General features: G+C 51.5%; 1 protein-coding gene and 1 non-coding gene across 6 annotated transcripts in view; both read right to left on the bottom strand.

Moving 5' to 3' along the window:
* The window catches only part of Ncan (neurocan), a 30,403-nt gene extending 9,276 nt beyond the window's left edge, over window positions 1-21,127 (bottom strand). For 3 of the 5 annotated variants that reach the window (XR_013104445.1, XM_034520785.2, XM_076914341.1), the window contains exons 1-13: window positions 21,008-21,127; window positions 18,767-18,817; window positions 16,757-16,836; window positions 14,863-15,261; window positions 12,632-12,806; window positions 12,409-12,536; window positions 11,804-12,097; window positions 9,756-10,352; window positions 7,498-8,721; window positions 4,280-4,396; window positions 2,553-2,666; window positions 1,782-1,940; window positions 692-774 (exon numbers count right to left, since the gene is read on the bottom strand). Coding sequence is in view for 4 of the 5 variants with exons in the window: in XM_034520785.2 (XP_034376676.2) it covers window positions 692-774; window positions 1,782-1,940; window positions 2,553-2,666; window positions 4,280-4,396; window positions 7,498-8,721; window positions 9,756-10,352; window positions 11,804-12,097; window positions 12,409-12,536; window positions 12,632-12,806; window positions 14,863-15,261; window positions 16,757-16,836; window positions 18,767-18,801 (3,405 nt within the window). In the remaining variant the exon portion in view is untranslated. Of the gene's footprint in view, window positions 1-691; window positions 775-1,781; window positions 1,941-2,552; window positions 2,667-4,279; window positions 4,397-7,497; window positions 8,722-9,755; window positions 10,353-11,803; window positions 12,098-12,408; window positions 12,537-12,631; window positions 12,807-14,862; window positions 15,262-16,756; window positions 16,837-18,766; window positions 18,818-19,225; window positions 19,379-21,007 lie in introns of all 5 variants that reach the window. The other 2 variants (XM_076914342.1, XM_076914343.1) reach the window with 2 other exon arrangements.
* Window positions 21,128-23,256: 2,129 nt separating this feature from the next.
* On the bottom strand, window positions 23,257-23,383 carry LOC117722091 (small nucleolar RNA SNORA17). The gene has a single exon (XR_004608495.1). It is a non-coding gene; the product is annotated as a small nucleolar RNA SNORA17 (small nucleolar RNA).
* Between the last annotated feature and the right edge of the window lie 273 nt (window positions 23,384-23,656).

The raw sequence follows: 23,656 nt of genomic DNA, 5'->3' as shown, positions 1-23,656 counted from the left end.
GGAAGGAATTGTAAAGCCATGGTTCATGGCGTCACTCCCATTTTTAGTGTTGTATAACCATCACCACTGTATCTATTTCTAGAAAATTTTCATCACGACAAACCAAAATTCTACACCAATCCAGGAAAAAATAATTCCTCATTCTGCCTGCCCAGCGCCCAGCACCCAGCACATGCCGCCTACTCCTCAATCCCCGCCCATAGCTCCTCCCGACTCACGGCCCGGCCCCACCCCCACCCCACAGCTCCTGTGCTTCCTTGCATGGAGTCTGACCTTGTGCTGACTTTAACCTGTTGCTTAGCCTAGTGATGCTTTTGAGACAGGCTCTGCCTATGTAACAATGACTGGTCCACAACTCACTTTGTAACCCAGGCTAAAGCTCAGACCTGTGGTGATCATCCTGCCTCGGCTCCCCAGGTACTAGGATGTCTGGCAAGTACCACAGTAACCACAGTGTTTGGATGAAATCCAGGCTAAGCCACGCCCCCACTGGGCATTCTAGGTCGGGGCTCCACCCCTGAGCTACACCCTCCCTCCCCCACTGGGTGGGTCTCTTCTTCCAAGCCACTCTCCAGAGCTTCTGAGGACTTATGATGCCCACCAGTGAGTGATTGTTTCATAGGAAGGTAAACTGAGGCCATTGGGTAGGGTCACGGGCTCAGCAGTCTGAGAACAAGGACCTGCCACTCACCAGTCCCGTGTTGTCTGTCCACTGGAAGTCCCTCTCTACTGTCCTGTCATTCAGGCCAATCCACGAATTCTCATGTCCAAAACCTGTTGGGAGAAGGGCTGTGACAGTGCGCCTGCCCCAGGCTGAAGGGGGAGAGATGGTATCCAGGGAGTTTCTTCACTTTCCCAGCCTAAAGGGGGCTGGAGGAGGGCCCAAGTCTCAGGCTGGTGAGAATCACACAGGGCGGAGTTGGCAGGGAAATTGAACGTGGTGGATAACCGAGACAGGGATAGGCAGTAAGCAAGGGCTTGTGAGTCAGGAGACCCGAGTATGAGGGGGTGGAGGAGAAAGGACCAGAAGCTGGGGGTTGGGTGGGAAGAATGGGAGGGAGGTAGCAGAATTGGGGGGTGACCAAGAGTTAGGAGGATGGGTGGGAAGGAGGAAGATGGCGGACAGAGAGCCCCACCTCAGCCAAAAGGCTTGCACAGGTTTGGTGTGCTACAGAGTGCTGTAGAGAATGGGGGCTTGCAGAAGTGAGGGAGGCTCAGAGCCCTGTCCAGCCTTGGCTACAGATGTGAGGGAAGGGGAATCCGGCAGACAGCAAGGACAATTGCAGAAGGAGACAGAACAGGCATAGCCCTTGCCAGGTCTTTCCGAAAGGCCACCCTGGGCAGAGCTGGCTGAGGCAAGGGGGACACAGCCTCTAGGAACCAGAAGCCAGTGTGTGAGCTGTGTGGACATAGCGAATTACACAACAAGCAAGGAGAGAGTCCACAGGGTCAGTGGCATGTGAGGAAAGCCACAATGACTAAAGCATGTCACTGCAGGGACCCAGGTCCCCCCAAGCTTCCAACTCTATTTTATTTGTCAATTCTTAGAGTGTTAAAAATAATATGGAATAATACAATTAAATGAAAATAATGCAAGTGTCAGGTCACATATTATCCACTTTGACATTCTTGATGGTCAAGCTGCTTGGCCCCCATGAGTGTCACTTCCTGATGACACACTTGCCTTACCTGTCAGTCACAAGCCCGACAAAGAGCTGGGAAGATAACATGTGCATTGGTCAAAGGACAAGTTCCAACCCCAGCCACCACCCTGTCCTTACTGTTAATGAACTTGTGCTCCTCTGGTGAGTGGACACTTGTCAGGTGACCAGCTCGGCGCCTGCAGTCTCTCTCTGCATCCTCCCATGCCCGCCGATGGGCAAAGTACCGGTAGCAGTGACCCTGGAATTTGTGCCAGCCACGGTCGCAGCCTTCAGTGTCTGGGAGGTGACATGAGAGCATGAGGGCTGGTTACCACAGCACACGTGACACCCATACACCATAAAATAAATTCATTAATTAAAAAAAGCTTAAATAAAATAGGGCCAGCAAGATGGCTCCATAGGTAAGGGTGATTGCTCCCAAGCCTGAGGAACTGACTAGACATGGTGAAAGGAGAGAGCTGAGTCCAGAACATCTTTCCTAATCTCCACACACCTGCCATGGCACGCGCATGCTCCCCACCCCGACCTGCTATGTGCCATGCACAAAATACATGTTTTTAAAATGTAATTTTAGGGCTGGAGAGATGGCTCAGCAGTTCAGAGCGCTGACTGCTCTTCCAGAGGTCCTGAGTTCAATTCCCAGTAACCACATGGTGGCTCACAACCATCTGTAATGGTATCTGATGCCCTCTTCTGGTGTGTCTGAGACAACAACAGTGTACTCACATGCATTAAATAAATAAATATTAAAAAATTGAATTTAAAGTTTATTTAAAAAATAAAATGTAATTTTAAAATTTAAGTATATAAAATAAATAATAAAAGAAAGCTAATTTACACCCCATGGGACTCAGGCAAGACTCGAATGTGTGTCAGGCGGAGACTCACCCTTCTCGCACAGGCTGCCCCCATAGCTGGGGAGGCAGAGGCAGATGAAACCATTCACCTCGTCAATGCAGGTGCCCCCATTCTCGCAAGGGCTGCACAAGCAGTCATCAATGTCTAGGAGGTGTGCAATGGGCAGAGGTCAGAGGTCAGCCTCTACTCAGATCCCTACCCACAGTTAGAAGATGCGTCAAGGTCCTTCTAGCCATCTCCTGGACACCCATGGGGATTGTTCTGTGGCCATGGCACTGGTGAACATGAATGACCGCAGGTGCCATGGGGTAGAAGAGTGGGACTCAGGCATTCAGGGTACCAAAGCCCAAAAGTCGTTACTCCCAAGGACCCCTCTGGTAGCATTTGTAAACAGAACCGGAAGCTTTGCCCCTAAAGCAATTCCCACCCCACTCTGTGTATGTGAGTGTGTGTGAGCATGTGTGAATGTGTATGTGTGAGACTGTATGAGTGTGTGTGAGTGTGTGTGAGACACTGTCTGAGTGTGTGTATGTGTGTGAGTGTGTATGTGTGTGAGAGAGACTTGTATGAGTATGTGTGTATGAGTGTGTGTGAGTGTGTGAGACTGTGTATGAGTGTGTGTGTGTGAGACTGTCTGAGTGTGTGTGAGTGTGTGTATGTGTGTGAGTGTGTATGTGTGTGTGAGAGACTTGTATGAGTATGTGTGTGTGAGTGTGTGAGACTGTGTATGAATGTGTGTGTGAGACTGAGTGTGTGTGAGTGTGTGTATGTGTGTGAGAGACTTGTATGAGTATGTGTGTGTGAGTGTGAGTGTGTATGTGTGAGACTGTATGAGTGTGTGTGAGTGTGTGAGACTATGTGTGAGTATGTATGTGTGTGTGAGAGACTTGTATGAGTATGTGTGTATGAGTGTGTGTGAGTGTGTGTATGTGTAGGTGTGTACATAGTGTATCTGTGGGAGGCCAAAGGTCAATTTTGGGTATTGTTACTCAGCTGTCACTCATTTGGATTTTTAAAATACAATATTTTAAAAAGATATTTATTTACTTTGTGTGAGTTTGTTTTGGAGAAAGGATCTCTCTATATGTAGCCCTGGCTATCCTGGAACATGCTATGTAGACCAGGCTGGCCTTGAACTCATAGACATCCACAAGCCTCTGCCTCCTGAGTGCTGAGGTTTAAGGCATGTGCCACCATGCCTCACCTTCATTTCTATTGTCAGTTATGACTTTATAACTCCTAGTGTGGTTGTCAAGTCAAGCAAGGGATGATCAAGAAATTATACCATAGGGGCTGGAGAGATGGCTCAAAGGTTAAGATCCAGAGGACCCAGGTTCCATTCCCAGCACCAACATGGTTGGCTGTGTTTTGCTTGCATATATGCCTGTGGTACCATTTGTATGCATTGCCTGAAGTGGCCAGAAGAAGGTGTTGGAATTAGCTAAGCCCAGATTAGATGTATTTATTTTTATTTTATACCATTTATATTTAATGTAATCTCGTATTTAGCAATGTGAGTGCTACCCACACAGCTGTGCATCTGGATGATGGTAGCCCCCCACAGCCCTTCACTTGCTGGGGAGCATCTGACCCTTTCCTTGTCCCTCCACCCCACCCCTAATATGGTGGGAAATGGCTTTCCTGAGCTAATCCCCCAGGACAGAGCAGCTCAGCTATCTAGGTTGAACTCAGATAATCTCATTTGTTTCACCTGGACTCACAAGGGACAGGACAGTGCTCTGGGATGGGACACTTACCAATTTCACAATTCTCCCCAGCATAGCCCTGGTCACAACTACAGCCATACATGGTGCCGTTGGTGTGACAGGTGCCCCCGTGCAGGCAGGGGTTGTTCTCGCAGGGATCTGTGGGGTCTGTGGGATGACAGGCAGTGTGAGAATGGACTGGACACCATGGCATCTTTCATAGAATCCAGAACTTGGTCCTTGTCTGTGGAGTCCCCTCTGTTGCCTCCCCCAATGAATAGGTCATATGCTTTGTGTTAAAGACCTTACCACTCTGTCTGTGGGACGCCCTGCTCAGGGCAAAGTCCTCTCCCAGGCCAGACTAGATTGGTTCACCCAGGGACCAGAAGACAATTGAAAGAGTTAATTCTCTGTCACTAATGTGGGTCTTGTGGCTTGAACTCACACCCTCAGGCTTAGCAGCAAGCACATCTATCCACTGAGTCCTCCCTCTCTCCAGCTGCCAGGTTCCTGTTTGTCCTTACTGCTTTTTGTCTCCATCTTGCCCGAGAGCAGTGGCATTCCATATGGCAGGCATTCACCCCGTTCATACTTAAATGAATTAAAACAAGATAATGCACACAATCCTAAGAGCCACATGGCAGCTTGTACACTCAGAGAATGTTTCTGTAGATTATCACCTTTTTTTCTTTATTTTTTTCTTTTTATTTTTCTTTCCTTTTTTTTTTCTTTTTTCTTTTTTTTTTTTTTTTTTTTTTTTTTTTGAGACAGGGTTTCTCTGTATAGCCTTGGCTGTCCTGGAACTCACTCTGTAGACCAGGCTGGCCTCGAACTCAGAAATCCGCCTGCCTCTGCCTCCCAAGTGCTGGGATTAAAGCGTGCGCCACCACTGCCCGGCTTATCAGCTTTCAAGGCACACAATCAGTCTGACTGAACAGTTAGGAGTAGCTGGCTGTCCTGCAGTGGCTGATATCCATCCCTGAGGCAGTGACACTGGGAGACAGCGGGCTCTGGTCTGTGTGATGTGCTGGCTGAAGTCTCAGCCCTGTGCTAGCATGTCTAGGGCAGAGGATGATATGCAATACTTGTCAACTACCAGGTGTCCCCGCCACACCACCTGCCCACGGCTGGCACTGACTCAGCCAGCCTGGTGTATTTTTGACTTTATTAGTAACTGTGCTGTGGGTGCCTTGCTACCCTTCCCACCACAGCCACCTTCTGCCCCCAGAGTTCTGACTGTAGATCCCCCATTTAACTTTCAGGGACAGCCCAGGCGCCGTCAGGCGTACCACACACTCTGCACTCGGCATCTTTAGGGGCTCCTCTTCCTTCCCTCTCCCTTTCTTCCTCTTTTCATTTCCTCCCTCCTGCCTTCCTCTTTCCCGATTCCCTTCTTTCTGCAGTCTTATGTAGTAATCCACGCTGTCCTTGAACTCACTCCTTAGCTGAGACAATTTTGAAGTCTGACCTCCTGCCTTTTCTTTCCCAGTGCTGGGATGCCAGGCATGCGTCAAGCCTGACTTATAAACTCTATTTTTTTGTTTGTTTGTTTTTCTGTTCTATGTCCAGTTCCAGCCACAACTGTATGAACGTATTAAATGCTCAGATCTCCCTCGCCTCAGTTTCCCCACAAACAATCGAGAGCCGTATGAAAACTCATCCCACTACATGTTGTAAAGTTAAGCCACACTGGCTGGGCGTGGGGACACATGCCCATGGTCCTCACGCTCAGGAGGCTGAGGCAGAGGGGTTGGCAAAATCTCTAGGACAGCCTGGGCTACAGAGTGAGACTCTCTGAAAAAGAGGGATAGCTTTGGAGACAGCTCAGACCTCACTTCAAGCCCTTGCACCTACTTCAAAATAGTTGGGTATAGCCAGAAATGATGGTACATGCTTTTTAATCCAGGCACTGTGGAGGCACAGGCAGATGGATTTCTGTGTGAATTAGAAGGCAGCCTGACTGAGCTACATAGCAAGTTCCAGGTCGGCCAGGACTACATAGTGAGATCCTATCGCAAAGGTGGGGTGGGGCAGAAATGAAAAGTTTAGCAGGTAAGAACATTGTCTACAGGTTTGATTCCCAGAATCTACTTGTCAGTTCACAACCACTGCTCCATCTGTGACTCTAGTTCTAAGGAATCTCCATGGGCACTAGGCACATATGCAGTGCACATACCTGCAAAACCCTCATAAGTATGTGCCTCTAGTCCTAGGTCTGGGGAGGTGGAGACAGAGGGCATGGTCCTGGTACACATGCAGAGAGGAGAGAACTGGGCCTGGCATGGGCTTTTTAAAACCCCAAAGCCTACCTCCAGGGACACACTTCCTCCAGCAAGGCCACACCTCGTAATCTTTCTATTTTGTTGAAAGGGCTCCACAGCCCTGGTGTGGTGTTGGCCATCGTACCCAGTGTCATGACACTGGACTAAACCTCTGAAACTGTAAACCAACTCCATTACATACTTTATGAGTTGCCTTGGTCATGGTGTCTCTTCACAGAACTAGAACTGTGACTAAACACTGGGTATGATGGCAAACACCTATTATTTCACCATTTAAAGGCTGAGGCAGGAGGATTGCCACCACCTTAAGGCCAACCTGGGTTACACAGTGGCCAAGCAAGCAGTATTGCTGGCCACTGAGTTGGCTCTTGCCCCCTGCTCTCTGCACAGCTCCCATCCCTGGCGTCTCCTGTTCCTGGCGTCCATGACTGGGTTAATCCAGCTGTGGTTCCTGTCTATCCTAGATGCTGCTTGAACTATATCCTGCTTTTCCTTCCTGCCTGAAATGCTTCCAGATCTAGCTGTCTACTAAAGACATGAAAATCATTTAAGGCCAGCCCCCTGCATCACACTGACCTATACCTTTCAAAGTGATTTGGACATTTGAAAACAACTTTCCAAATCCAACCCCGACAGCTCAGGGGGCCCATGCTTTAATCAGTGACCACCTGCTTTAAATGTTAAATGTTTTCAATGTTAACCAGGCAAAGTGGTGTATGCCCCAGGTGAATCTCTGTGAGTTCAAGGCCAGCATGGTCTACAGAGTGAGTTCTGGACAGGCAGGGCTACACAGAGAAGCCCTGTCCAAACAATAATAGCACAACTCAGGAAGGTTCGATGTAGCCTGTCTCCTGACCGCTGACCTCCAGCATCACCCTTTGTTAGAAAAGTCCAGTCCTCCCAGGGCATTTCCTCTCCTCAGGGAAGCCCCAGCCTCCAGTCCCCAGGTCCTAGCCAACCAGGGCATATGGAGAATCCAGAACTCACCTTCTTGCCCGCTGGCCGCCTCTTCCCAGAAGCCCTCCAAGCCTGGACTCTCAGCCACAACATTCAGGTCTGATTCATCCAAGCCCAAGGACACAGGTATCAGAGTGCTGGGGGTGTCCCACAGCCCTGTGGGTTCTCCTGAGGAAACTGAGGCCACTTCATCCATGCTGGAGGCCAGGGATGACCAGGGATGCGAAGGCAGACTGCTGAGAGGCTCCAGTGACGCCTGGGCCACCATCTGCCCCCCTGGCTCTGCGTGGCCTTCGGTACTTATAGGGGTGAGTGTGGGCGTTCCCTGGACCCCGGCCACGGTCGCAGCCATGTAGGTGCTAGAAACGGAACTTTTGGTTTCAGACCCCCATGTGGCACTAGCAGTGCTGGGGACCACGTCTATGGTAGTCTCCATGGTGACCTCCACAGGGCCCTCAGTGGCACCTCCCTCCAAAGCCACTGTAGGTTCCACACTCATGGTGACCCCATGGGCTTCTGTGGGTGTGGACAGGGAGCCAGGGTCCAGTCCCTGGTCAGGCAGTGGCGGCCAAGTGGCCAGCACCTTGTCCACAGTGACCTGTCCACCTGATGTGGGGCTCCCTGGTATATCCAAGACCCCAGACTCAGTCCCTGGGATGCCAGCATCAGAAGGGACAGAATTCGTTGTCACATTACTAGAGTCCAGAGACGTCCATGGGCCAGAGACGGGATGCTTTGTAACCTGCTCAGAGCTGATCCCTTTGACGTCTATAGAATCTGCATCAGGGGATCTGTGGCTGGCTTCAACTGGGGCAGCCATGGTGGTCTGAAGTGGGATTTTGAGGTCTTCCCCTCCAAGGCTGACAGGCCTGACAGCCTGTTCTTCTGGGCCCCAAGAGGGTAGTGGAGAAGCTGGGGAGAGCGGGATCGGGGTCACATTGGGGACAAGTGTAGAACGTGGCAGAAGCCACAGTTTGGGAGCTCGAAGCATGGCTACAACGGGGAAGTCTGGGGAACCATCGCCAGGGGATGCCTGGAGGGAGACAGCACTTAGGACCTCTGAGGGACTGGAGGAGGGGACAACAGCGGGTTCTGAGGGCAACCAGGGCAGCTGGATGGTCGACTTCACACTGGGGGCCTCGGCTGCTGCTCCTGGCTTCAGGCCAGGAGTACTGTCGATACTTGGGACACTGGGTGAAATCAACGATGGGGACCACATCTGTGACTCTGGGAGACTCCTACCGCCAAGAGAGCCTGTGACATCAAAATAAGCTACAGTTAGTTAACAGGGCCTGGTCACACACATCTACGATCCTGGCACCTGGGAGGCTGAGACAGGAGGATAAACATTTAAGGCCAATCTGTATTACATAAAGATGCGGGCTCCAAAACCACGTTTATCTAGGTGTGGCTGAACAAGCCTGCTACACAGGCAGTTAGGAGGAGGCAGGAGGATCTGGAGTCATCTTTGGATACAAAGAATTTAGAGGCCAGCCTGGGCTACATAGGAAGTTGTCTTAACACCTTCCTCCAGCAAACAATAAAAGCCAAGCATGCCAGCACACACCTGTCACTTTAGCACTTGGGAGACTAAAGCAGGAGGATTGCTATGAGTTCCAGGTCAGTCGCAAGTAGAGTGAGACTCTCAAAACACAAAACTCGAGGGCTGGAATGATGGGCCAGAGGGTAAAATGTTTGCTGTAAAAACATGGAGATCTGAGTTCGGATGCCCAGCATTCATATAACAGCTGGGCACAGCATCCTGGGGCTTTAACTCCAGTTCAGGGGAAAGGGGGAATGGAGACAGGGGGCTTCCCAGTGTAGCCAGAGTGAGTGCCAGGCTTAGTGAGAGACCCTGTCTCAAAAACTAAGATGGAGGGCCATAAAGGAAGAGACACTTGAAGTCGACCTCTGGCCTCCAAGAGCTTGTGTGCATGCACACACACATGCATACAATCACACACATGCACACACACAGTTACAGCCAGTCACATGCATTCACACACACTCATGCACACAAACACAGTTACACTCAGTCACATGCATTCATATATACTCACACATACATACACATGTGGCTCACACTCAGTCACATGCATTCTCACACACACATGCACACACTCATGCACACAAACACAGTTACACTCAGTTACATGCATTCACACACACACACAGAGGCACACACAAAATAAAATGGGGACTTGGAGGCAGGACTGTGGGTGAGTTCGAGGAGCTGCTAGAATGGTGTGTGGCTATGCTCGTCCTTCCTTTCTCCTCAGGTCACTTACCTGCCCCTGGCTCATCCACTTCGTTGGTCAAAATAGCCCAAGGACTGTGGCTCTGGTCACTCCCCAAGGCCTCTGTGGCTGCAGAAGGCCTCGTGTGGTCAGCAGTAACTTCCAGGGTTGGAGGCTGGGCACTGGCTGCTGCTGCCTCAAGCAGCTGGTTTTCTGGGCCCTGTTGCTGGAAGTGTCGACCATTCAACCCTTTAAATCGGCCCCTCCTCATCGTGGGGGTGGGGGCTAACTGTGTGCCTGAGGGTGTTGTCTCTTCCATATCTACTCCCATGCTGCTGGGGCTGGGGACACCTGTGGAGCTTGTGGCATCAATAAGCAGCCACTTTTCTGAAGAGGGCAATGAAGCAAGTGTGGGACCCTCTGGGGTAGAGCTGAGGGTCTCCTGAGATGCGTGTGTCCATGTCAAGTCTAGGGGTTCATCTTCTCCACTGGATATGAGAGGTTCCTGGAAGTCAGATGCTACCCCTTCCTGCTCGTCCAAGCTGGGCTTTAGTTCTCGGGCTGGAGGCCCCTCTGCTGACACAATCTCCCCCTCATCTCCAGATGAGGGGATCTCGGAGTCTCCATGTTGTGTTGTATGGTGATGAGCTATAGAAAAAGCAGAAGAGGCCCATGCATAGTGGGAAATTCCTGCATGATATCTATGCACATTTTAGCCTGCTGTATCTGGGTATCTGGGCACCTGTCTTTCTGGGTGGTCTCTGAGCTTCCCATGAAGAAGTGAACCTACCATTCCTGCTGCACCAGAACTGCAGGTCAAGGTCAGGGTCTGCTGGGTCTACACATGAGCATCAGAGGCAGTTTAATTCACTGGCAGTGAGGACAGGCAGACAGATAAGCCCCACCCAGAGAAAGAATCAACCTTCACCAGAGCTCTGCCCATTAGTGCTCTGTCTTCTGTCTGTCTGTAACCCAAGCTAACCTGAAATTCAGTGTGTAGCCCAGGCTTGCTTCGAACCCTCACAGATTCTCCCACCTCAGCCTTCCAAATGCTGGGTACAAGAGTGGCCAGCAGTGACCACATTTAAGGACAGACCCATCTCGGAGTGAATTCTCCTCTAGAGGGTGTGGCTAGTCACATGGTTTCCACCCAATTTGGGAATGATCTATTGTTTTGCTTATGGATTTTTGAGACAGAATCTCATGTAGCATAGGCTGGCTTTGAGCTTCGTAGCCCAGGATGACCTTAATACTTCTGATTTTTTTGCCTCCACCTCCCAGGCGCTCAGCCCCACACCTGGCTTTATTTGGTGACTGGCATGGGACTCAGGCATTTGTGCTTGCTAGGTATGTGCACTACCAAGTAAGCTGCAGCCATAGCCTGAGAACTAATAGAAAGGAAAGTTTCTGGGCAGGCTGGCAAAAGCTGCAGCACCTGGGAGGCAGAGGTAGGTGCATCCCCATGAGTTCCGGGACAGCCAGGGCTGCATGTGAGACCTTGTCTCAAGCAAAACATAATAAATAAATAAATAAATAAATAAATATTGGTAGGGTTGTGGCCTTCGCTTGCCTGTGTCTAGAAGAATGGGCACAGTAGACACGCCCACGGAACATGCTCGTCATCGAAGGTCCTCGTAGGGGGGTTGTGGGTTTAAGGCATGAGATGTGGCCCACAACAAGGATTCTGGTGAGGGACATGATTTGGAGATGACCTACTGGCAGGGCATGTGGTCTTCATATACTCCTGACTCAAGGGAACTCAATAGTATGATGTGGTTTGTTCCGCCCAATGCAGATTATGGGGTGTGGTCTTGAAGGAGAAACGCCCATGGAGGCGTGGCTTTCACTATTACTTTCAGGGGTCATGTGATGTGAGGCCAGCCATCAATAACCAAGCTTTTCTGGGGGGCGTTGTGATCGCAAGGGAACACACGCACAATGAGTTAAACCGTGTGTAGTCGGAGGCAAGGACCACTCCTAGGGTCATGGCTTAGTCAGACACCCTCGACTGTTGACCCGTTTGGATGACACACACCCATGAAGACTGGCCTAAGCAGATGGCTCTGGGGCGTGACCTGCAAGGACACGTCCTAACGCACCTCGGAAGCAGTAGGCGTCGAAGCGTGCTCCTGGCGCAGGAAAGCCGGTGCGGTTGGCGAAGCGGTACACTGTGCGCACACCTGGAGCCGGGCCCCCGCAACGCCGGCGCGGAGTCTGGATCGGGTAGCGCACGCTGCCGTCTGCCAGCCAGCCCGGGTCGCACTGGTCCAGGCCCTCGTGCCAGGCCAGGTGCAACTGCCCCACGGAGGCCAGCGCTGCACCTTGCCGCTGACACTGTGCTCGCGCGCCCGCCAGGGTTAGTCGGCGGGCGGGGCCCACGTAAAAGACTTCACCTGGGAGAGGGAAAGGGCGGAGGTCAGAAGGGTGGGAGAAGGAGGGAACGCGGACCTGTGGATAGGAAGCTCAGGGGACTGGTGCTCCAAGTCCTGGCTGCAACTTTGGAGCGTTTTGAGGGGACTTATCAGGACTTGGAGTCTGGAAGAACACCTGACACTCAGAGAGAGGTGGCTAGGTCCCAGTGCAGCTTTGGAGGGCAGAAAGAATTCGGAGAGATTCACGTGGGCTTAGGGAAATACGGGGCCTGGGATGGCACCTTACACTCCAGGATAGGTGGCGACAGGGTTCCAAACGCGCCTTGCCTTACCCCCTAGCTCGCGGGCAAAGCAGTAGACATCGTAGAGTTCCTGCGGGTCCCGTCTCCCATAGCTCCGAACACCCGGCAGACTGCTGCGGTCACCATAGCAACCAGGACGCGACTGAGTGATCGGGTACCTGACCGTGCGAAGGGAGTGGCTGTCGCCGTGTGTTCTTGGAGCGTCTTTCTCCAGGAGTGACCCCAGTCCCATGCCTCCCGCACACCCCCTCACCGAACCGTGCGGTCTGAGAGCCAGCCCGCGTCGCAGTTGTCAAAGCCATCTTCGAAGGCAGCCTGCAGGTGCCGTGGAGCGGCGATGGTAGCGGAGCTCAGGCGACAAGCCTCTTGGGCCTCAGAGAAGGTCAGCGCATAGCGGTCCCGGGCCGCTCGATAGTGGAACACGACGCCTGTGGGGTAACAGTCACGAGGCCAGAGAGGGGCTTTGTGGAATCTTAGGGAAAGCACCTCCCTGGAGCACATTTTCTAAAGACAGAATCTCATACGGTGTGGTGGCGCATGCCTTTAATCCTAACACTTGGGAGACAGAGGCAGGTGGATCTCTGAGTTCGAGGCCAGCCTGTTCTACAGAGTAAGTTTCTGGCCAGCCAGGGCTACAAAGAATGAAGATGTCTCAAAACAAAAACAACAATGAAACACACATACACAAAGAGAGAAAAATTGTCTCATGTAGCCTAAGCTGGCCACCAACTCCAACTCTCACCAGCCCTGACTCACTGCATTTTAAATTTTGCGTACCCGTGTGCTGTGTATGTGTGTGCATATGTAGTGAAGAATGACTTTGAACTCATTCCTCTGCCTCATCTCACGTCTGGTTTTGTTTGGTTGGTTGTTTAGTTGGTTTTTCCAGACAGGCTTTCTCTGTGTATCCCTGGCTGTCCTAGAACTTGCTCTGTAGACCCGTGGCCTCTGATGCATAGAGATCCACCTGCCTCTGGGATTAAAGGCATGTGCCACCACTGCCAGGCTTCATTTCTGGTTTTGAGACAGGGTTTCAATGTGTAGCCCAGGCTGGCCCTAGAATCACATAGCTCTGTCTGCTGCTGCCTCCTGAATTCACCACCACAGCCCCCACCTCACCCAGCTTGGGTTTTTTTTTTTTTTTTTTTTTCTGTTAGGAAAACAGAAACTACAGTGGAATTTAGCAGAAAATCTGGGTAGACTCACTCTTACACAGTGTCTCTGTAGACCAGGCTGACCTTGAACTCATAGAAATCCTTCTGCCTCTGCCTCACAAGTGCTGGGATCAAAGACATAGACCATTACCACCTGGCTATTGACTTCCTTTACTCTGTGTATGAGTGCCTAAGTGTATGCTGGAGTCTAGTGCGCAGAGGCCAGAAGAAGGTTCTGGGCCCTCTACAATGGGATTATGTGGGTGTGAGCTGCCATGTGGGGACAGAATGCAAGCCTCTGACGAGCAACAGTGCTCTTAACCTCTGAGCCGTCTCTCTCCCGCCCTGAGTCACTGCATTTTTCATTTTGTGCACCTGTGTGCTGCGCATGTGTGTGTGAGTGTATGTGTGCCTGTGTTTGTGAGTGAGTGTGTATGTGTGTGAGGCATGGCGAGGGCAGAGTTGACAGAGCCCCTGGAGCCACCTGACATGTGTTCTGGGAACCAAACTCATGTCTGGAGGAGCAGCAAGCACTTTTAACCACCAAGCCCGTAGTGGGATAGCATCACTGTGTTTTAAGACAGGGTCTCAGTCCAGGCTCGCCTTGAATTTTTGATGATTCTCCTGCCTCAGACTCTAGAATGTAGAGGGTGGGTGCACCACTACATGGACATATTTGTATTTTGATGGAAAGCTAATAATTTTGTCTCAAGTAAATTAAGTGAGGGTAAAAGGGTCTTAAAAGGGAGGTTACAATCCAGCTGAGATGAAGGTCCTGCAGCGCTGCTGGCACCTCTCTGCTAAAAAGAAGCCTGAGAAAGGGCTGAACCTGGATCCAGAGCATCGGAAAACTCGAGAGCAGCCCTACACAGAGCGACTTCTAAGGTCAGCCCCAGTGGCATCAGGCTCACTCCATCCCATCCTGATTTAGCCTGTCTCCTTCCATCTTGGTCCCTCCTTTCCCATTCTAACTCTTGCACTTCTGTCTGAATCCTTCCCCTACCACCTTAGCTCCGCCCCTTTTTTCTTAGCCCCTCCTCTTCCATCCATGATTCCTTCTCTGCTGTTTCCCCATTTCTCCACACTTGCCCCTCCCATCCATCCTCGGTTCCTCTTCCCTTTAACTTTGGTCTCTCCCTCTTCATCCTTGGTTCCTCTCCTTCTGTCCTAGGCACCTTCCTCTCCATCCTCAGATCCTTTTTCCAGCTTTCTTTCTTCCTTTGAATTTCCTGATTCTTGGGCCCCTCCTCTCAGCCACAACCCTTCCCCCTTCATTCTAGGTCCCTCCCCTTTCATATCTGACCACGCCCATTACCTGCCCCCAACTCACCTGTCACTTCCAGGGTTACCAGGTCCTGCTCATCCTCGATACCCTTTACCACTTGGCAACGATACAGCCCAGAGTCGCTGGCTCGCAGTGGCCCCAGCAGAAGGGTAGCATTGGCTCTGTGCCGGGGGTAAGCAGGCAATGACACCCGTCCCTGCCAGCCCTTGGCCACACGCACCACATTGTCTTTGGCCACCAAGATTGGCAAATCCTGTCGCTGGCCTGATGCAGTCTGAACCTTAGTCCACTTGATCCGAGGAATGTCTCGCACAGTGCTTAGCCGTGGTTGCAGGATAAAGAAGCAGGGCAGGGCCACTAGCTCTGCCAGGGCAGCACGGACGGGTCCTGACCCCGACTTCAGCATGTGAAGCCCCCTTTCCGTGGCAGTGGTGTCCTGTGTGTCTGCGGTGGAGAGAGAGGACCTGAGTCAGAGGCAGGGACCAGCCTGACGAAACTAACATTTCTTGCTTTAGTGAGTGTTTTTTTTTTCCCTTTTCTTTCCCTAATATTTTGTTTCTCTTTTTTAGATAGTGTCTTACTATGTGGTCCTGGCTGTCCTGGAACTCATTATATAGACCAGGCTGGCCTCGGACTCACAGGGATCCTCCTGCCTCTGCCTCCCCAGTGCTGGGATTCAAGGAGAGGGCCACTACCCTGAGCTTCACTAACACTTCTTTAGAGAGAGAGATCACGGCCAGAGAGGCCAGACTTCTCACACAATGTCACTGTGCAAAAGGGACTCCTAGGATCATTCATGGTTCTGCCTCAGCATGGTAGTGAACTCCAAAGGCTTTTGTTGTTGTTGGTGGTGGTTGGTTTTTTTTTGTTGTTGTTTTTGTTTTTTTTTTTTTGTTTTTTTGTTTTGTTTTGTTTTTTGAGACAGGGTTTTTCTGTGTAGCCCTGGCTGTCCTGGAACTCACTCTGTAGAGCAGGCTGGCCTCAAACTCAGAAATCTGCCTGCCTCTGCCTCCCAAGTACTGGGATTAAAGGCGTGCGCCACCACTGCCTGGCTTCAAAGGCTTCTTATATGGGTGAACTATGATGTCATCACTGGCTTGCCCTGTGGCTCTGGGCAACTCACTTTCCTTCTCTGAGCCTCAAAAAGTTAAGCTAAGAGGCAGACACTGGAAGCAGAATTGGTGAGTTTTTTTTTCTTCTGTTTTCAAACAGGGTCTTGTGTAGCACAGGTGGCCTCAAACTTTAGAGCCAAGGATGAACTTGCACTTATAATGCTCCTGGTCTACTGCCCACATGCTGGGATTACAGGCATTCGCCACTATGTCCTGTGAGGGCACTCAAGTCACAGAACTTCTGTAATCATCTGCAGAGGAAATGTCTTGTCTTCTTTTAGGACATTGGGGAAACTTGAAGATCAGAGAAACAAATATTCTTGCCTAAAGCCACAGAGAAACTCAGTAAGGGATTCATAAAGTCTGACCCCTGACCACCACTGGGGAGACTCCAGGAGAAGCACACAAATTTTCTTTCCTTTGTCCCACCCATGGCAGACATCAGCAATCAACCCCTGTGTTATTGTCTCTGTCTCCCACCTATGGCAGACATCAGCAATCAACCCCTGTGTTATTGTCTCTGTCTCCCACCCATGGCAGACATCAGCAATCAATCAACCCCTGTGTTATATTGTCTCTGTCTCCCACCTTTCTTTTTCAGATCAGTTCAGTAGAAGACAGTGAGAGGCGGGGACCTCCAGCCTCTGCTGGTTATAACTAAAAATAACCTCACAGGTATCTTGTTCTCTTTCGACTGTTCAAAGACTGGTTTCAGCTATTCTTGTTCTATATTGTAGGCCTAGCTAAAGGAGCAATAGACAGGTTCTAGAGTGAAAAGCCTCATCTCATCCCGCTGACCCATGGCTATGACTGTAGACCCCACTCACCCTGATCCCCAGCCACGAGGAGCAGCAACCACAGCACCAGGAGGCCTGAGGCCCAGACAGATTGGGCCCCCATACTGGAGCTAGGAACAAAGGAGAGGGAGGGAAGGTGAGTCATGCCGCCCCACCCACTTCCCCCTTCCATCAAGACATTCAACATGGAGGAGCCAGACAGCCCCAGGAAGGATTAGAGCCAGAACTCATAAAGGCTAGCATGTCACTGAAGGCCACAGAGTAAGGAAAGCAGAGGCCAAGCAGGATTTGTACCCAGAGCATCTCACTTCAAAATCAAGCATCGAGGTGTGGCTTAGTGGTAGCACACCTGCTGAGCTCAGAAGGGGTCCTGGGTTCTGGCCCCAGCACCTCCCAGGCTTTTTTAGCCTCAGGTTCTGTTCCCAGCCCTTGTCACACTCCTGTGGGGGCCCCAGTTCTAGCCTCAGGCTCTAGAACCCACTGAGCACGTGTGAGACCCAGACTGCAGTCCTGTACAGCCCTCCATGCTGGTTTGGTGGCTCACTCTTATCTCCCACGTCTCAGCCCCGGAGGGGTGGAAGCTGCTTCTGCCCAACTTGATGAGCACAGGGAGTCCTATGCTATGCCTCTGCCTCTTCCTTGCTGTGTGACTTTAGGCAAGTAGCTTAGCTTCTTTCTGCCTCTCTTTCCTTATGGGTCAGATGAGGACGCAGCTGACTGGAAGGGGTGGATGAGTCAACTTACACACAATGCTTTGAGCAACTTGGCTCGAAGGAGAACATTTTAGCTGTGGCTAATATTGTCACTAAACTTTGCACCACCAAGTCTGAAGTCCTGCTTTTCAAGTCAGCTTCCACCATCAGATTGGGAGCTCCCAAGGGAAGCAGTGGGTCCTCATTATTTTGGGAGTCCCCAGGCCATCCCCCAAACCCAGTCCTTCCAACTAACGGCATTTGGCCCATAGATGCGGCTTCCTCTGCCCTGGGGTTATCCCCCCATAGGGGTCATGCCCCACTTAGCATACAGTAGGCAGTTTTTGAGCTCTTACTATGAGCAAGGTCTACCACGGGTGCCTGAAATACATTTATTCCAAGGATTCTTCAACAAAAATTTGCCCCTCTCTCAACTCAGGCCTCTTATAGGGGCTCCGAGGGGTCAGGAGAGACAGAGTCTGAGAGCCACCTGCAAACCTACCTGCCCTTTAGCCTATCAAAGTAGAGCAAGCCCTGTGGGTGGGGTCTCTAGAGGCCTTGAAGAGCTCAGCTCCCTTTAACTCCTCCCTGTTTCTACAAACGCTAAAGGGCAAGCCGGCCGAGGACCTGTCCTTGGTGCTGAACTCTGAGGCGTGATGCTGGGATTCTGAGCACAACCTGCCTCTGAACCCAGAGAGGGCTCGCTTTTTGCTTTGGGTTGCAGAGCAGAGCACAGGCTACCAACTTGTAAAATGCTACAGACTCTAACGCCAATCCAGGCCGACCCCATTTCTTCATCTGGGAACCCTAAGCCAGTGTGGGGTACCCTAGTGCCTACCATCACCTCATCTTAGGAGGGATAAAAGCCAGAAAATGTGTTCTCTCATTCTTTCTTTCTCCCCACCCCTCTCCACATAATTGAGTTCAGCTGGACGTGGTTGCCAAAGTCTGTCATCTTAGCACTTGGGAGGTGGAGGTAGGAGGATCAAGGGTTTGAGGCTACCCTGAACTTCATTTTAAATTTGAAGTCAGCCTGTACTACATGAGACCTGGCAAAAAAAAAAAAAAAAAAAAAAAAAAAAGGAAAGAAAGAAAGAAAGAAAGAAAAAAGAAAAGAAAAAGGGAAAAAGGGAAAGGAAAAAGCAAAGAAAAACAACCAGCTGGGTGTGGTGGCAGCACCCCTTTATCCCAGCACCGGGGAGCAGAGACAGGTGGGCCTCTGAGTTGGAGACCAGACTGTTCTACAGAATTTCTATAGGACAACCAGAGCTACAAAAAGAAACGCTGTCTCAAAAACACCTCCTCACCAAAGGAAAACAAGAATCCATGTCACACTCTATTTACCCACCATGCAACTCTGCCCCAGTGGCCTTGTTGCCCCATGCCTCAGTTTCGGCACCTGTAAAATAAATCTCATTTAGCACAAACCCTCTGAAGTCATCAGGAAGGAATAAGCTAAGACTTGTGATATATCACCTTTAAAAACAGCTCTTTCTACACAAAGCCTTGTGAACACCCTAAAAATACCCAAAGGTAGCCCAACACAGTAACAGACTCTATGTCAGTTTCGTGCTCCTCCCTCCCCAAACACCCCCTCTCTCTTTTCCCTCACATCCCCACACCCTTCTCTTAAAATACTTCCTCCCTTGGGCCGCCAGAGGCGAGTGGCAGCTTTTAGGCTGAGGTTTGGGACCACCCCTCATGAATGATGCATTAGCCTCATGTATATGCAAGCAGGGGCCTGCAGGGGAGAGGGGAGGCACATTCACAAGCTCGCGTGTTTGTACCCGTTCCATTCCCACCCTACCCTGTCTCTTGTCTCTCCGCTGAGTTAGAGTTGGGCACTCGTCATCTAGTGTCACTGAATGTGTGCCGGTGTGCGTCTGTGGAACTGCGTCTGGGCGAGGGTATGCCTATGTCTGCACGCATTGATGTGGGCACATCAGCTCCAACAGGATTTCTGGTGGGGGGGAGGGGAAGCCACACACATTCATGCACACGCACTTGCACACACTGAGGGTTCCTGGCCCGAGACTCGCACTGGCATGAGTGTAGAACATGGAGAAGAAAGGAAGCCAAGCCGAGGAGCTCCACCCCAGCCTTGCTGCTCCCACTGTGACCCCTCAGCACCCCCATGCTCTGAGTCCTGGGGTGAGTCAGAAGACACACCCCAGGAGAGACACACACAGAGACTTCCAGGGACATTAACAAAGGGGAACCATGCCTGTGTTGACGGGGTAGGCTGTGCGACCTCTACACAAAGACGCCCACAGTCTGGAGCCTTCTGATGAAGCCCCTAACGAATCATCCACCAGGTCTGGCTCCTCCCACAGGCTGCCACACCAGCCCTGGGACGTATGGATAAGAATGCATGTGGCCTTGGTGACCAACGCAGGGCCACTGGTAATGTGGCCCCCAGCATAGTTTTGTAACAAAAGACACTGTAAGCAGTTATATCAGTCACAGGAGACCCCAGACATGCCTCTCCTCGTGGCTCATTGATACACAAAGACCCCCGCTTCCTGGAGTGAAAACCTTCTCTATCTCCCTGTAGGGACGTCCAGGAGTCACGGAGACTGCCAAGTCTGGGATGGCACAATATATGAATTCATACCTTCCTAGCTGGTCCCCACATGTCTGTCTAGCTTGGGCCATCACCCACCCTGGACTGCCTCAGCCTGGCTGTGTCCCAAACACACTTAGAATGAACAAAGCCACACTGGTGCACGCATGGGGGTCACTCCTATACCCAAGCGCTGGGTCCCCTCCCTTCTAGCACCTGGTCACCCAAAGAGAGTTTTTAAAATGCACCATACAGGCGGACTGGGGATTAAGCACGGGGTGGGGTGGCTGAGATGATGTGCAGCATGGGGGGGTCCTGTCCCCCCACAGGGTCCATCCAGGTTCTGGACATCCATCTTGGGGCACACCAGAACCTATGCCCAGCATTAGACAGGACAGCAACATGCTTACTGGGAAAAGGGACTGCACCCCAACTCCTTATCTGTTAGAAAAACAGGGCGCCCCTTAGGATGGATGTCTGAGCCTCCTTCTTAGCTCAAGATGCAGTAAGAGGACAGAGAAGGGAACCTGTCTTGCTTCCCTTCCCAGGGACGAGACTCAGCTATACACACTCTTAAATTGGGGGACCCTCTCCCCATCACAGCCTTCCATCCATGTGTAAATTGGAGATCCTCATTTCAAGTTCACGGCGTGTCTCAGCTAAAATACTGGGGTGCCCAGTCTCAAGATTCCCTGGGTAATAAGCAGGATGCCCTTGTCTTTTCTCCAAACTCGGGGTGCCCCTCCCCTATCCCTAGCTCTCAGCACCTCCTGCTTGATCCAGAGAACTATATGCAGCCAGGGATCCTCCCTTTCAGGGACGGGGATGTCTTTTCATTCAAGACTCCCTTCCATTCCCAACACCCCTAAGCCCTTCCTTCATGCGCTCAGGGCCCCCCAAACTTGGTTCCCCTCCCCCATCGTTCCCTGCCCATCCCCTTCAAGGAGGGGGTCTTCCCCTTCATTCTGGTCAGTCCTCCCCAAGTTCAGTTTCCTTTTGCCCCTCCCTCTCTTCCGGCCCCCACACCTGGCTCCTTAGCGCGGACACATCCCCACGGTTCCGGGCACAAAGGACGCGACGCCCGGCTCCCGGTGTTTCTTCAGCCCTAGAGCCCAGGCGCTCAGCACGCCAGGCGCAGCCTCCTCACTTATAAAGGACCACAGGGATGCTGTACGCATGCGCAGCCCCTGGCCTCCAGCTTCGTTGGGAGGGAGGCTGCCCTGCCTGAGATTCCTTTCACGTCTATCCAGACACAGTTCGGGGCTGGCTACACCTGACTCCTCCTCCATTCTCTTTGCGCTCTTAGGAATCCCACTAAATGACCCCAGTATGCTTCATAAGGCCGCCTGCTCCGACTTACAGGTGGGGAAACTGAGCCTCATGGATGTAAGAGTTTGTCAAGGTCACTCAAAAGGAAAGGGCAGAGTGGGGATTCAAACCTAACTCTCCAAGGTTCCAAAGACAGTTCTTAGAACAGAGGAGCCACTGGGTCACACAGCTGCCAAGAGTCACCAGAGAGCCCGCGAGATAACAACAATAGTCTGCTCAGCAGTAAATGTATTTGCTGCCAAGTTCCAGGACCCGAGTTCAATCCCTGCGACCTACAGGGTGGAAGGAGAGAAGTGACTCCTGCAACTTGTCCTCTGACCTCCACAACCCCACGTCAAATAAATGAATGTGATAGAAGATGTTAAATCATCAGGGACCCAGCCTGGATGTGTTAACTGCAGAACTGCTCCATCAACTCAGCCCTGTTCATATCATTCATTCATTCATTCATTCACGGATTCACCTTGTCCTATCACTGTTTGATGGTGCACGTGCACCAAGGTCGTGTGTTTACAATGGACACTCCTACTTTGGGCAGAGCTTATGTGCCATCTGGACTCCTGTTCCTTAAAAGCCAAGATGTTAGGGGCTGGGGGCGCGGCAGGTAGGATGTTTGCTTACCGTGCTGGCAACCTTGAGTTTGACCTGCGGCACCTCACAACCAGGCATAATATGGTAGTGTGTCCTGCAGTCCCAGCACCCGAGAAGGGGAGGCAGAGGATCAGGAGTTTAAGGTTCATCCCCAGCTACATACCAAATTGGAGGCCAGCCTGGGCTACATGGGATCCTAGCCTCAAAAGCAGTCCTGAGGGGAGGGGACCTCAAGAGATGACTCAGTGGATGAAGTTTCACAAGCTTGAGGACCTGAGTCCCCCAATACCCACACAGAATTAGTGTACAGTGATATTCCTGTACACTAATATTCAGTGGGGACAGAGACAGGTGAAGCCTGTGTCTTAAAAAAAAAAACAAACAAACTTTTTTTATTGGTTCTTTGTGAATTTCACATCATGCACCCCAATCCCACCCGTCTCCCTCTCTTCCTGTACCTGTCTTCCGCCCTTGAAACCTCCCCACAACAGAGAAAAAAATTTCATCATGGAAGCTGCAGTGTGTCAGTGTGTCCCATAGCATGCCTTTGTCCACACTTCTTTGCTTGCAAATGTTCATTGCAGTGACTGACGAGTTTGAGGCCTCTGGCTTCTTACTCTATTGATACTGGATCCTTGCCAGGACTCCTCTCGGATCTCCTGTGGTTGCCCTGTGTCATGGAGATCCTGTAGTCGTGGATTTACAGGAACGGCCCCTTCATGCACTCCAGCGTCATTGATGGGGTAGACATTGGGGTGGACCCATTCAAAGCCCTGGATCTGGGCCTGAGAGGCATCTGAGCTGCTCAGCCCACTGGCTCTCCAGCTCTTACACCCTCAGGGCCTGCCCTGCTCCCCGACCAAGGCCAGATTTTCCACGGTACCCAGGTGAGGAGTGGGGCCAGTTCTGCACAGACATTACCATGTCCCCAGACCAGGGACATCTACCTAGACTTCGGTGGTAACAGACCCTGCTGTTGCAGGGCCACGGACCCAGACATGGCCCCCGGTGGCAGCGCAGACCAGGATCTCACCATGGTCCCAGGTAGCTGGTTGCTCACATCAGGCTGCTCCTCATTACCTTTGTGTCTCCAGCTCTGCCTCCCTTCCCTGTGCCCATATCCTTCTGCCTCTCTTTCATTTCTCTACCACTTACTTCTCGGTCCCAGTGGTGCCCAGGATCTCAGGAGTGCTGTGCCCCACTTGTGCATTATGGTGCAGGTCATGGGTTACCTTCAGCTTGATCTGCACCTCCAGGTCTGCATGGTGCTGGGCCTGTGGTCATCTTAGGCTAGCTCCCTGTCTGGGCCCATGGTGCTGGGGCCTGTGGTCATCTCAGGCTCACTGTTTTCAGGGACTGTTGGGCTACGGATCATTCAGATGTTCACAGGTCAGAAGAGAACAGAGTATAGTCTTTCTCCTCTCTGCCACCTACTGACGCATATGTGACACAGCAGCCATGCCTGCACACCTCTGGGGTGGGGAGCCCGTGTCATTTTATTGTTGTTTATTTCTTTGTTTGTTTGTTTTGCTTTTTATTTTGTTTTGTTTTTGAGACAGGATTTCTCCACATGTCCTAGCTGTGTTAGAACTTGCTCTGTAGATCAGGCTGGCCCAGAACTCAGAGATCCTCCGCCTCTGCCTCTGGGATTAAAGGTGTGTGCCACCACTGCCTGGCCCAGAGGCCCAAAGGCCCAGAGGCCCAGAGGCCCAGAGGCCCAGAGGCCCAGAGGCCCAGAGCCCTGTGTCTTGCTGA

Source organism: Arvicanthis niloticus, chromosome 16, assembly GCF_011762505.2.
Source record: "Arvicanthis niloticus isolate mArvNil1 chromosome 16, mArvNil1.pat.X, whole genome shotgun sequence".
NCBI lineage: Eukaryota > Metazoa > Chordata > Mammalia > Rodentia > Muridae > Arvicanthis > Arvicanthis niloticus.
Note: the sequence above shows the minus strand (reverse complement) of the source record. Positions and strands in the feature narration are given on the sequence as shown.